The sequence below is a fragment of the Penaeus chinensis genome, chromosome 35 (assembly GCF_019202785.1).
Source record: "Penaeus chinensis breed Huanghai No. 1 chromosome 35, ASM1920278v2, whole genome shotgun sequence".
Lineage (NCBI taxonomy): Eukaryota > Metazoa > Arthropoda > Malacostraca > Decapoda > Penaeidae > Penaeus > Penaeus chinensis.
Genome location: NC_061853.1, coordinates 33,934,465 through 33,949,464, shown reverse-complemented (window position 1 = coordinate 33,949,464; position 15,000 = coordinate 33,934,465). Strand labels below are relative to the sequence as shown.

The following is a 15,000-nucleotide window of genomic DNA, read 5'->3' as shown; positions in this document are numbered from 1 at the left end:
GCGCGGGTGGGCGGGGTGTCAGGTGACGGGCGTGCGGTCGTGGGTAAGAGGAGCCGGGGTCGAGAAAAGGTACTACATGGGTATGTGTGGTGTCGTCTTCCCGCCCAAACTGTTGTTGTAGGCGAGGTGGGGGTGTGGGGGGGGAGGGGCTGAGGTGTTGTGATAAGAGGACGGGCATGTCGAGGGCATGTTCTCTCCTTGTCTGAGGACGGTCCCATTAACGACCATTAACAGGCCGGAATGTAAACACAGACGGGGAGACTGAATTCCTTTTCCGGTAGTAGCGATGCATAATTTAATTTCGCGTGGGCAATTTAACATATACCAGATGTTGTAACCGTCTTTCCATTCGAAAGACCAAGAAAGAAACAATCCAGCGGTCATTTCCCACGATACAATCGGTGGCGTGTGTGGTCCACCTGGCCAGCACATGACACACACGACCCCGCTCATCTCCCACGCGGACGGTAATCCCTGACCAACTATCCCCTCACCTTAATGATCGCACGCTATCTTTCATCTTGTCCTGATTTCAACCGGGATAAGGGACGCCCACGCCCATCGGCCGCGTAGATTCACATGACCACGGAGGACCCAACTAGAGTAGGAAGGCGGGGAGGCTCCCAGACACGTTGAGAGGTTCCGATTGATGTTATTGGCGCTGATCCCCTCCTCCCTCGTGCGGCGGCCCTCCATGTGCCGAATCAGCTGGCGGCCTCCCTGGAGACCTCGTCTTAATGAGTGGTTCCTCAGCTGCTCCTCCTTCTCCCCGACGCCGCGAAGGTGTTGACAAGACGTTGACTTTTAAAAGATCGTATCTCGGGAGAGAGAACAAAATGAAATTGACCCAATACTTAAAAAAAAAATAATGGAAAAATGCTGGCGATTGGGAGGGTAGTCGTATTGCTAAACCAGTCCAATCAGGTTGCATATTATATGCAGCTGAGTTATTTGTTTTCGGATTGACATTTAATCCCGGATTGCACTAATGGTCAAAAGATATGGACGGACGAAAAGAACAACTTTAAGTACTTGTGAAACACAAAGGAAGGTAAACTTGAGGAACGCTACTTACGGCACATCCAGCGGGTAATGCAGAGACATGGGCATTTAATTATCACTCCCATAACCTCCTGCAGCACCTGGTTGAGGCGGCGCCGGCGGGACGGCTGATGGGACGAGGCGCGGGAAGGCTGGGGTCATGGTCTAGCCGTCTGACCTGATAATTAAAAGCATCAGATTGTCTCCCAGGCCGGCACTTGACCCCGTGGGTGTGGTCCGGAAATATATCCGGGCTCATGGCTGGGCAACAGCGTGGGAAAAGGCTGTGATTAGGAAAAGATTTGTTTCTCTTTGTGATGCCGTGTTTTCTATTTGTCTTTTATCTGGTGTTTCCGTTATTATTATACACGGACATTTTAAGGGAGGTTATTTGCATTTAGTCGGGGAAATGGAGATTTTGAATGGTTGGCAAAGTATGTTTTATGCTAGAAGACTTTTGGATCGCAACGAGACTCAACCGACTTTGCTATTATTAACAGTAACATAAATACACAAACGAGTTATAAAAAAAATTATGTAACCAAATAGTTATCCGTTTATGTGATAACATTCATCTTCATTGTGTTTAGACAGGGCGACCACGTGTACACATTCGCACGTGTGTAAACAGGTCATTGCTAGCTGTGAAGACTTTACGACGAATGGGAAATATAGGAGGATGGAACGGGGTATTATTGGATTCGACTGCGTCTGCGCTACCCTCCATTGTACGCGTTTATGGTCCCCTGACGGCTGTTGTCCCCGGCTAAGCCAGACTCAAGTACCCAGTGAAGCTCAATCTCCTCCCCTTCCCTGTTTCCCCTTCCCCTGTTCACATACTTCGAATGCTTGGGGACTTATCCTCTGATACTACGAACTTACTTTGCGTCGAGGGTTAACTTCGGGGGTCCAACGTGCGTGTCCCACTTCGTAGAGTATTTACCGCATGATGGATGAATGGATGAATGCTTATGACCGCGTTTTCTTGTGGGTGCGTAGGCGGGAACAACATTTCCATCTGTTTTGCGTAGTGATCATTTTAGGTTTGAACTTCCTTTGGATGTGGGACGTATATGGACGAGAACCCAAATTCATATCAGACAGCCTTTAATTTTCAAGTCAAGGAATCTTATAGGCCTGCTGCTACCTAATGTCAGCCAAACAAAATACTTTTTTTTCTCGAAATTCTCGTCCCCTTTTTAAAAGAATGATTGAATATGTTTGACAAGTGGGTATACACCTAATATTTACACATAAGTGATTAGGGCCACAAACCATCGTTTTGGATAAAAGGGACCTCACATATCCCGACGTCTGATCGAAAGAAAGAAAATCCGGTGTTGTGCCGCAATGACCATTTATATAAACAGGGATTACAGAACGATTCCCTTTTTCAAAATTTGCCGCTTTTGATGACCTTGACTGAAGATAAGTAACTTGTTGACTTATAGATAAATGCAAGGTGATTCTGTATCATAGCGTTGACTGATGTTTACAGACACGGGTGAGCGCTTGAGCGAAGGCAAATTCAGACAGAATGATCAAATCCCATTAGCAAGAGGACAGCAAAATTAGCCTATAATTTGCACCCTACCCCCCTGCCCCAATTCCTGCAGACTCGACCCACACGATTTGTTTTCTCGAGGCGCCCACGTGTCCGCCCTCGCCCTAACTGTGACTGGCCACCCGTTACGCCCGTCTCGCTGGCTGTGTGACGGCCCCCTGCGTCTGCCCTGCGTCTGCCTCAGATCGCTCCTTCCGTCTCGACATTCCTGCCAGCATAACCGTAGAGCGTGACACCCTGGCAGATATGGGTCGGCGCCGTGTGGAGACTGTGGCGAATTTTGTCTTCCTGAAGCGCGGCTTACATTTCCTTTCTCTTGCTCTCTTTCTCTTTCTTTCCTTCCTTCTTTTTCTATATCTTTCTCCCCCCCCCCCCCCCACTTCTTCTCTCTCTCTCTCTCTGTTTCTTTCTCTCTCTCTCTGGCTCCCCCTATCCTTCTCCCTCCCTCCCTCCCCTAACCAGAAATCAACAAGCAGTAGATTTCCGACTGCAGTTATCGGTTTTCCTCCGTTCAAGGACTTGGTCAACTATCGCATTTACTCTGCTGGAAGTGCCCGATTTAGCTTAAACGCATTTCAGTTTTTCTCTTTTTTTCTTTTTCTTTTTTTGACTTACAAGTTGGAAAAAATTTGGTTACTTGATTGCAGGAATATGTTTTTGACTGTTTGTGTCTATATGTTTAAATGAGTGAGTGTGAGTGCATTTGCGTGCTTACATCTGTGTGTGCGTGTATGATTGAGTGTTTGTGTGTTTGGGCGCTACGTGCATAGGTACAGAGAGGCCGCCGTGACCCGCCTGAGAGAATCCGCTGTGAATAGCGAAGGGATTAGCATGAAAGAAGTTCAGACAGGCGAGTGGGACTCCGTTAAGGTGGCGAACAACTCACTTTTCCCTCAACCTGTGTAAATGGTGTGTGAAAAACCATTATCATAGTGCATGGGGGGAAAGTAAGGGAGGGAGAGAGAGAGAGAGAGAGAGAGAGAGAGAGAGAGAGAGAGAGAGAGAGAGAGAGAGAGAGAGAGAGAGAGAGAGAGAGAGAGAGAGAGAGAGGTGATTTTAACTTTTAATTGATATACAGTTGTTAAGCAAAATATGTAAACGAAGGAGAGAGAAAAAAAGAAAGAGAGAGGGGGAGACAGAAAGAAAGAAAGAGAGAACGAGTCTTGGGAATAGGTAAGAGAGACGATGCTTGATGGTGCAGGAGGTTCAGCCGTGTTTATAGTAGTGTAAGACGATATCCAGGTGTGTTTATGTGTGTATACGTGTCTCTGTGTGCGTGTGAGTGGGTGCGAGAGAGAGAGACAACGTTCGCATGACTACACACAGTTTCCTTAGCTTCAGGCAGGTTATCTCAGCGGTATGCTTAATGAGGGTAATTGAATTCACCGATGAGTTCAGTGAGTATACAGACGCTCACAGATAGACGTTAAGAAGCACGTAACCCCGCATCACCAATGACCCAGGAAAGGCAGAATGGAAATTGGACAGACACAGAATTTGAAAGAATTTGTGGTTTGAGAGGGAGGAGAGAGGATGGGTAGCAAAGGGGGAGAAGGAGAGGGAGAGAGGGGGGGAGGGATGGGGTGGTGAAGGGTCGGTATAGCCTCGGGGTTCCTCTCTCGTCCCTCCCGCTCCCCTACAGTTTCCCTTTATTTGTTCCACGCTCTGCCCGTCCACACCAATCTCCGCACAATCACAACGCTTCAAAAAGCCGCCGGTGAACGCTTGCGAACAACAGCGACGTCAACGCATGAAGGGTTATAAGGTCCCTTTTCCGCGCTGTTAGGATGCCCTTAACGTCGTGAAAAGGGTTAAGCCGTATTTTTCCCTTCGTCCTAATAACGCGAATAACAAGCAGCATATTGAAGAGAATACGAGTTCGACTCTCTTACCTTCGCGAAGAGGAACATACGTCTCCGTTTATTTAAGTGTTCCCACTTCACTTTTTTTTTAATAAGTACGTAGGGTGAAGAAGGCGAGTAGGGAGAGGCGGCAAGGCGTAAGATAAGCGGGTAAACATTTACGGGGAGAGAGGGGAGAGGGGAGGAAGGGCGAGAGGGGGGGAGAAGGAGAAGGGTGCGAGGGTGTCTGGCTCCTCTCTGGGTTTCCTCCCCCGTCCCTCTCGCTCCTGCTGCGAGGACTACCACCCCGTGGCTCGTACACCTTCCGTGCCTCCAGGAGACGGGGACCTGTTGTTCGGTGGAGACTCGGTTACGTGCACTTAAATAGTTAAAAACAAGAGGAAATAATTTTAAGTTTTGAGACAAATGACTAGAATTATATTGGGAAACAGATAGGCACATATATATACTACTTAGTAGAAAAGTAAGCACGAACCTATTTGTTTGTTATTTGTTCTTGTATCCTCCTTCCTCTTTTCATCCCTTCGCCTCCCTCTTCTGACATTATCCTTTTGTATTTCACTCGTGTTGCACGGTCGTTGAAATTTGACAGACGAGAAGCGGGTGTCACGGGGTCATGGGAGAATGTGCTTGCGCTGTTGCTTTTCTCTGCCTGTGCGTTGGTGGTGATGTAATGATGTCTGGTGAGTGCTTTCGTCTCTCGATTCGGGGTGACGGCATCCCTTGATGAGGAGTGAAGCAGAGAAAATTAGAGTGTATGGAGCTACGGGGCGGGAAGAGGCTGGCTGGTGACGGACATGTTTACAGCGGGTTGCCCCGATGCCGCTCCGGGCTAGGCGCCTCTCTCTCTCTCTCTCTCTCTCTCTCTCTCTCTCTCTCTCTCTCTCTCTCTCTCTCTCTCTCTCTCTCTCTCTCTCTCTCTCTCTCTCTCTCTCTCTCTCCCTCTCTCTCTCTCTCTTTCTCCCTCTCTCTCTTTCTCCCTCTCTCTCTTTCTCCCTCTCTCTCCCTCTCCCTCACCCTCTCCCTCTTTCCTCATCTCCCTCTATCTATGTCTATCTGTATATTGGCTATCTGACTACCTATCTGTATATTTCTGTTTGCTCATACATCTATCAAGCTCTATATTGTCTATCTATTCATTTATCTATATAGTGTCTATCCATATATCTATATAGTGTCTATCCATATATCTATATAGTGCCTATCCATATATATATATATATATATATATATATATATATATATAGTGTCTATCCATATATATATATATATATATATATATAGTGTCTATCCATATATATATATATATATATATATATATATATATATATACACACACAGTGTCTATCAATATATCTATGTATTGCTAATTTATTTAGCATTTTCTCTCTCTCTCTCTTTCTCTCTGCATTTATTTGTGACTCGCTCTCCACTTATCTGTCTTTCTAATCCATCCACCTCCATCGCTCTTTCACTCTTCTCTGTCTGTGCGCATTCCTTCTGTTTTATCATTAGTCCAGTATTCCCCGATGCTATCCATTCATCTTGAGCGGCCTTCGCTCCCCAACCAATCATTAACGAGCTCTGTGGGTTTCTTCGGTTGTGATTGGTTGGGATACCTGAGCCGGCGAGCTCACGAAAGATGGTTATGATAATGCGCTGGAAAGCCGCGGATAATATTCCGAAAAATATAGGTATAATTCTTAGGCTTTCACGAAGGTGTTTTTTTTTTTACTATAAGAATAGTAAGATGAACAAAATATATATAATACGAATGATGGACTAGGACGACAGGTCACGGCAGGTCACGCTAAGAACCGAGTCATCATCATAAGCCTTGCCTCAGGCGGTGTGCTGGTCAGCAGGTCAAGTAGCTGCGTCCGTTTTCCTGCTTTTGATGTCCCAGTATAAGGATAACATTTTATAACTGGATAATGTCATATTCTATTAGTTCTTTTCTCAAACGTAATACTATTTTCAATCGCATTATTAAATATCTTTCAATAATACACCGTATTAGAGGCGGTTGGTAATGCTTCTCCGTAAATGGGTATTTCGCTTTGTGGAGATGCGGACGCCGCGTGAGCGCGTGAGATCTGGCGAGCGAGAGAGTGTGTGCGCGCCGTGCGTGAGCCTCAGTTCGCTCTGTACCTCGGGAGGTGTAAGAAGTGTCCGTGATGCTGACCCACACCTCGCTCGGGATGAACCTTACTTCTGTCGTTAGATGATCTTCGATCTCGCCTCCTGGATATATACATATATATAGTTATATAAGAATCTCACGTAGATCCTGAACAGTGATATGATGGTGCATTGATTAACAAGCGAGTTCTTTAAGAATTTGCAATTTTTTCTGTGATAGTGAAGACTGTGATATAGATTTACAATGACTTGTGACATGGATGTTGTGCAAGAGGGAGGAAGTCGCGGGCGCACGGGCGGGTGTGTGGCACCTCTGCTGTGCCTGGGCGGCGCTGACTCCCCTGCAGTCATACGACGAAAAGTGTTCGCGCCTCACAAAACGAGAGAGGATACGCAGCCCGTGCAGCTGTCGAGTATCAGGAGACAGCCGTCGGAAGCTGTCCGAGGGCGCAGCAAAGGGGCTGCCCTCCGAAGGGCGTCCACCCGCCTGGGAAACAGTGTTAAAAAAGCTGCTCTTCGCCGATCTCGGAGTGAGCGCATGGTCGCGCGCCCAGAAATCGTGTTGATCCCGGAGCCCGTGTACGCGGAAATTACATACGGTACGTCGCGCCCCCCGTGCGACGAGAACAGTGAGCCCCTGTACGACGTGCCCGTGCCACGCCTGGCGAAGGTCACACAGCTGAGGCGCTCCTCCAGTGCCGTGTACCCGAGCGCCTTCAGCCCCGTCAAACCCAGCAGCAAGGATGTGTCTGACTGCAACCCCGCGTATCGCCGCAGCACTCTGTCTGCGTTTAACCGCGCCCACAGTCGTGTTAAATCTTCTCATGTGTCCAACAGCTGTGTCGCCACCAAGGATCTGTGGTACAACAAGCTGCAGCAGGTGATGACGGAGGAAAGGGACAAGGACCCGCCCTCCACCACCGTCCAGGTCACCTACTACGACCCCATCAATAACATAGACTTCGTAAGTTGTGCAGTTGACCTTTCCTTTCGTTCTCTTTTTGTGATAAAGTCGCGTCACTGATAATTGAGGCTTTAGATAGTTTTAGTAAGTTAGTATCTCGACACGCGCGATTCAGTTTCATTCTTTTTCCTCCACAAGTGTTTCCTTATCTTAATGTAGATAGTGAAGTAATAATAATAGACATTAGGGCATTATATTGGTATATTATTATTTTTTATGTAACCTCCTATGAGGCTGATTTTAGCATCGTTGCGATAATGTTGATAAGATAGGCACACGTTGACCTCCATACACAATTCCTTTGCCACCAATAACAATAACAAGTGAATTAATATAGTCTGATTTAGAATATTTCCCCATTTGGCCTAATCACGAGTGTGTATCTAATCTCCCTTATCACGCGAGGGATCGAGGAAGACAAATAACAAAGTATAAAACTCCAGCGGATTGCTCATAGCGCGCAGGTGTGCCAGTGTGATTGTTTACACACCTGGCACACTATGAAGCCCCCTCTGTCTGGCACTCGCTCGGGTATAACGATGCCCCTTTTAATGGACGACCTTATGAACTTTATACACTAAATATTGTGTGGAGTTTCAATTATCGCCGATGCTCTCACTGTGTGTTTGTAGAGGAAACAGCTTATGTGTTCTTCATCGTCGTAGATGATTTACAGTATTAACGTAAGAATATACATAAGCGCTTTACTGTTGTGGGTATAGACATCGATGTTCAGTTGAATGTTAATAAAGCAGTTTCCCATTGTCACTTCCGTTCCGTTGGTACCTCACTCTTCGCACCTTGGTGAGGAGTAATATTTCACTTCCTGCGTTAACTGTGGGTAATTGAGAAAGTCACACTGCACTGCAAAGCGGATATGTCGCGACATGGCGTTAAAATGGCGTAGTGCATTTATACAGAAATTGAGGTAGAAGTTGATAGATCATACATATATCAATATATATAGATAGATATACATGTATTTCGTTCTGCATTATTTTTTTTATCTATTGTGTTCCCTTCCCTTCATTATTAATATGTTCTCATATTTTTATTTGAGAATATACACACACACACATATATTTATATATATATATATATATATATATATATATATATACATTATTTATTATAAGAAGTGTACATGTTACTTTCCTCGATGACTAACAAGGGATTTGTCCCTACAGAGCAAAACCGTGAGCATCAGTTCGACGACGACGGCGCGGGAGTGCGTATCGCTCACCCTCGACCACCTGGAGATGGGCGGCGCAGACTCGTCGCAATTCCAGCTGTGGGTCAAGACGGGCATGGACGACTCACCGTACCCTCTCATCGGCCATGAATACCCATATGCCATCAAGCTCAACTGCGTGCGAGACTTGCTGCAAGACTGCGACGCCGAGCAGTGCAACAACTTGTACAATGCGGAGCTGGTCACCCGCTGCCAGTTCATTCTGCGGCAGGCGCGGAAGCTGTCGTTCGAGTCGCCCGAAGGTGTGAAGAAGGTATCAAAGAAGGCCCGCAAGTCACCCATCAGGATCCACCGGGTGTTCAAGCGGTCCAACAGCAAGGGAGACTCCCTGGACGGAAGCCTCAACTCGTGCACGGGAGTCCTGTACGGCCAGTCTCTCGTCAAGCTGGTCGACTCGGATAATATCCTTCCCAAACCCGTCATGGTAAGTAAAAAAAGCTATAGGTTGATCAGTGGACAGTGTTTCTTATTTTTGATATTCATGTATTATCATTCACGTATTATTTCCTTTAGTACTTAACACATCTGGTTTCCTCTTCCAGGACATGCTGTCGCAGTTGTTCTTGAAGGGCCCTTTTACCGTCGGAATCTTCAGAAAATCTGCCAACGCTCGACTGGTGCGGGAATTACGAGAGAAACTGGACTCCGGCGACGCAGATTCAGCCATCGACCTGGACACTGTACATATTACAGCAGTAGCAGCACTTCTTAAAGACTTCTTACGCTCTATGCCAGACTGCTTGTTGGTGGCAGATCTCTATGAAGAGTGGTTAGAATTAGCACACATCGGTAATCTACGGGAGCGCATTTCCCGAACTCTCCTGCTGTGTTCCCGGCTGCCCCGAGTACACTTGACTTTACTGCAGCACTTCTTGTGTGTTCTACACCACATCGCTCGCCGCGCCTCAGAAAACATGATGTCTGCGTCCAACTTGGCGGTGTGCGTCGGCCCCTCCATCCTGTGGCCTTCCTCGCCCGTCCTGGCACTCAGCCCCGAGGCCTCAAAACAAGTACCTGCTGTTGTGGAGTTTCTCATCGAGCGCTGCGGTGATATCTTCGGCGAAGACAAACTGCACCTCTTGGGTGAGCCGCCAGAGAGAGACCCCATGCGGCAGGACAGCGGCGCAGAGGAGTCTGACAGCCTCCACAGCCTGCACAGCGGTCACAGCCTTCACAGTTCCGGCGGCATGAGGAGGGACGACAGTAGCATTGACTCCCTGGAACGTGAATTGTTAGTGGAAGGAGAATTGTCCCCGCTGCCCAGGAAGGACAAGATGTCACTAACCAACCTGAGTCGCGACTCTGGGCTCACCATGAGTGACTCGCAGCTGTACACCCCCGACGAGGAGGAGAGCGAGTCAACGAGCTCCGGCCACTCTGGAGCTGACAAAAGCGTCAGCAACTACAGCAGTGGTGGACATTCCGAACGCTCTGGGGACCGCTTCCAGCATTACGCAGCGCCCAACAACCCCCACGCAATATACGCGGCCGTGTACCGTCGCCCCGAGAAGATCCCCATGGGCTATGACGATCCCGAGAGCTACTATGCAGCGCCCAGTAGAGACCACGCCCGAGTCCACATCACCTACTCCACGCCCGGCTACTCCCATGGCCACCATAGCCCGCACGGACACCCTGGCCAAGGAAAGGAGTATACTAGAGTATACCAGAGTCGCCAGGACCGTATGGGGGATGTCTATAGAAAAGGACAGGAGGAAGAGGCCATTTACAGCATTCCTCCAGGTACTGCTGGTAACATGGTCAATCCTCCTCCATTTGTTGTGAATTCCAACTTCCAGCGGCATGACTGGATGCGACGCCGCTCAAACCTGCGCAAAGTATCCCGTTCCAGCAGTGGAGACGGAGGCCTTGTACGTTCAACTTCAGAAGAATCGCTTTTGAACAAATACAACGGACTAGACTACGGCGTGTCTTTAGGACCAGCCGGCGTTGCTGGCAAGAGGCCTGCACAGCACGGAAAGGGCCGCGCCCCTCCACCGCCACCCGGCGAGGAGCTCGATGACTGTCCAGGTCTAGAGGGCCGTGAGTCCCCGATACGTAGATCGAAGTCTGCGCACTATTTGACTGAACCTCAGCACGAACGTGTGGGACGATCGCCAGACAATACTCCGGCTGTTTCCCGTTCCTCCTCGCACGACGCTGTGGCCTGGCACCGTTCACGCTCCACGCCGCAGATTCACGACGAAGCCGACCGTTCGTACGACTCGTCGACCCTGAGTGACGACGACTCCACGCCGCACGTGTCACGATCCAACTCAAGAGGAAAAGAGTACGGAGGCGGCAGTCTTAATACCTGGGAAGCGGTGTACGGCACGGAACACACGCCCTCGGATTCCGGTGATTCACACAACTCCCGCAACTCCTCCTTCAAGAGTGAGCGGACAGGAAGTATGTGCACGGTCGTGTCTGCTGGCAGCACCTCCACCCTCGCCTCCAATCCTCCGTCGTACGAAGAGGCCCTCACCAGGCGTTCTCTCATGTACAGGGGAGCTCCGCAGCAGGGGAACCAGTCTCAGGGATCCCCCGCCAGAGATGGATACTTCCAAGAACATGCCATACGCGAAGAAAAAATCAAATCGGCTCGGGCGAAGCAGTTGTATGAAGAGTCGTTACGCATATATCAGGAGGAGAACACCTACCCGGGAGATCTCGTGCGTGCCTCTCCTGCGCAGGCGGACGACAGCGAAGAGTACGACCGGCCGCCACCGCTCCCGCCCAAGTCAGAGCCACCTCCTTTGCCGCCTAAACAGCGCTCCAATAACCGGAGGGTGAGTGACGGGCTTGGGCGGCTCAAGCACCTGCCGCCCGTACACGTCGAGACACACGCCCGCAAGGCTCGCTCCGTCACCTCTCTCCCCACCTCACATGAGTGCGACCCGCCTTACCACAAGACCATCATTTACACAGACGACTCGCCGCCTTTACTTCCACCGAAGGAGCGGACAGTGATCGAAATCGACTCTGTGTACTCCCACGGTGAGCCTCGCGTCAAACAGACGACTAGCCGGGCGGTGTCGCCCCCAAGAGTGGAGAAGAAGAGCATAGAGACTCAGACGGATGATTACGATCTGGAGGATGAAGTGCGGGATGAGGGTATCCAGACGTCTGGCACGTGGGGCATGGAGCCTCATATAACTTCTGTGGCTGTTCCCGACACGAAGCGGCGGGGGCGAGCGCGCCGAAGAGACTCCTCGGCCTCGCACCGCAGCAAAAGCGTCCCAACGCGTGACTCTAGCAATGTTCAGCACGCAGAGTCCGACCAGGAGGAAGACGAGGAAGACTGGGAGTACCACGCTCCCTCTTTGCAGGACTTCCCGGGAGGTCATGCGGCTCTCAGCGACTTCCGCCAACTCGACCCCGATCTCCGTCAGGAAATAAGTTGGTCGGTGTCACAGCTGCGCGCAATATTTGGCGAGACGCTAAAGGGCGCCAAGGTTCACCCGCCGCCCTACCGGCCGCCCCCCTCTGCCCACCGGGCGCCCATCACCTCCTATCACCTCGGCGTGGGTGATTCCTTTTCCTCGAGAAAATCACGCCCCCAGGCCAACTACGGCGAGGAGTCTTACGTGTAATCAAGGAGCGCCACTTCGTTCCATTCCGCCCACCGCGCTTAGAAACTTACCGGCCGAGTGCTGCCGCTATACGCCACCACTAACATAGCCGACTCTCTGTTAGATTATTTCTCTAACGTACTAAATGCTCAAGACCATAAGCTTTTGTATGTATGTATATGTATTATAATTTGTACATTTTGTACAGAGTTACACTCTAAGTCATACAAGTAAGGACCTCAGATTAACTGTTAAACACATTGGGTTAAGAGTGATGTTGAAGGAAATGAGTTCTCCCTCACACGCACTCTTTAGCCTCATACACATCCACCAAACTTTTGTAAACTACTATACTAACTATACTATTATTGTTTACATTTGTTAATAAAATTGGAGATTTATTCTATTGTATTATTAAACACTTGCAATGTTTGGAGAGAAAACAACAAACAGTATAGGTGTAAAACATACTGTACGTGTTTCGAAATATTATACAAACAAGTTTATCCATCTCTCTCTCTCTCTCTCTCGCTCTCTCTCTCTCTCTCTCTCTCTCTCTCTCTCTCTCTCTCTCTCTCTCTCTCTCTCTCTCTCTCTCTCTCTCTCTCTCTCTCTCTCTCTCTCTCTCTCTCTCTCTCTCTCTCTCTCTCCAGAACACGATATGTAGTTACAATATATATTTTAAAAATGCAATTGCTTTGCCAAAAGCCGATAAGTTTAACCAAAAAATGAAATAAAGGTTTAACCCAGGAATGGTGTCGAATAAACACAAGAAATAAGTTAGTTATGCTGAACTAGAGATTTCTGAAAATAGTAAATATAAAGCATTGAACTGAAATATGAAAAAAATAAGTTGCATTTTTCCATGGAGAAGATGCACTTAGCGACGGTAATATTTTAAAATAAAATGGTGTTATTCGGATATGTTGCTACCAGCTGGGCAAAAAAGTATCGTAAATCTCCCAACAAAATACAGGAGTAAAACGTGGTTCTATTTTCTTCCCTTTTATGTTTTCTCTTCGTACTTTATATACAAACTACCTTATACTTTTGTTCGCTTCCTGTAATTCCTTTTTTTTTTTTCATTACGACCGTATGACTTGGTTATTTTGACCTCAAGGGATTCGACAAATGATTGACTAAACCCAAGAGGCTAAAACGGGAATTACGGCAAGTAAAAACAAAAATAACATATTGTAAACAAACCCATAACAAACAAATCCGTTTAGGTTTCTTGAATTCTGGATGATATTAAAACAAAAAAATGGGTTCTAACAACAAAGAATGTCTTGTTGATCATATGATAAATATAACAATACGGAGCAAAAATGGAGAACAGAAAATCTAGTTTGGTAATCCAGATACATATATATACATATACATATATAAACATATACATATATATACATATATACATACACACACACACACACACACACACACACACATATATATATACATATATATATATACATACACATATATATATAATAATTTAAAAGATAAATAAATAACGGAAGATACCTATTGCCTGTGACTGGCATATATGCCCGCATTTGTTTTGCGGTTTTATCTCTCTCGAGAAAAAAAAAATATTTGTTTACCTGTTTCAAAAGATGTTATCCGAGTGAGTGAAAATAATTTGTTGTTTCGCGTCATACACCCAACATAATCAAATTACTTACTTGGTATGTACTCAGTTAGGAGAGCTGGTTCATTAATTATATTTCAAAGATATTTGGCTTCTTCGAAAAATAAAGTTCTACTCTTTAGTCATTAAAAAACGACCGTAAGTCTCACGGAACCGAGACATCTACAATTCTGAAGACTACACACAGAGGAAAATGACATTCATTCAATATCCACAATAGTAAACGAAGTGTCTAACCCCCCCCCCCCCCCGTCCCATAGGTATACAGAATGGGAATTGCGAAACGTTACATATTCATCTAAAATATGTATCTTCATTGTTGGGCAATTTGATTGGGCTTTATTGTTGTTATCAATGGGTATTTTTGTGTTTATCAGTTGCAGGTAAGCTAACGATGCATCAGAGGAGTTACAAAACCTATACACCGGCATGATACAATAATGAATACTTACTTACCCTCGAGCTGGTTGCATTGTGGGCAACGAAGGCCTCGGAAGTTCCGAACGCGGCCTCGTTGTCCCGTTGGTCCTGACAAGTCTGGACGAGCAAGACAAGGAGTTTCAAACGCAGTATAATGTGTCCTCTTTCTCAGTTTTCAATACAAATGCCAGTTTATTGGAAAAGGATGCTTTTAGTGTCATTTGTATGATTATTTATAAGCAAGTACATCATAAATGGTTGTTTTCCTTTCGGACTGTAACTCAAGACGCAATTCCTGGCCGATTAGTAAGGATCTTTTTCAGAAATAAATGTTGTGTTGCCCGTTGTGTATTTGTCAGTTACGAAGAGAAATGTGCATCCTCTATTAAAGAACCATTATTTGAAACGAGATAAAAAAGAAATAAAAAGGCAGACGGGGACACACAAAATATTGGTTTTCTCAAGGAAATAAAGATAAATTATGAATTGAATTAAATATACTTTTCACGTTTGTTACTGCAGCTAAGAACTC

General features: G+C 47.0%; 1 protein-coding gene across 5 annotated transcripts in view; it reads left to right on the top strand.

Moving 5' to 3' along the window:
- The window catches only part of LOC125044217, a 458,466-nt gene extending 445,668 nt beyond the window's left edge, over nucleotides 1-12,798 (top strand). For all 5 annotated transcript variants that reach the window (XM_047640732.1, XM_047640735.1, XM_047640734.1 and 2 more), the window contains 3 exons: nucleotides 7,447-7,573; nucleotides 8,761-9,249; nucleotides 9,368-12,798. In XM_047640732.1, the coding sequence (XP_047496688.1) occupies nucleotides 7,447-7,573; nucleotides 8,761-9,249; nucleotides 9,368-12,418 (3,667 nt within the window). In that variant the 3' untranslated portion in view covers nucleotides 12,419-12,798. The remainder of the gene's footprint in view (nucleotides 1-7,446; nucleotides 7,574-8,760; nucleotides 9,250-9,367) is intronic.
- The last annotated feature ends 2,202 nt before the right edge of the window (nucleotides 12,799-15,000 follow it).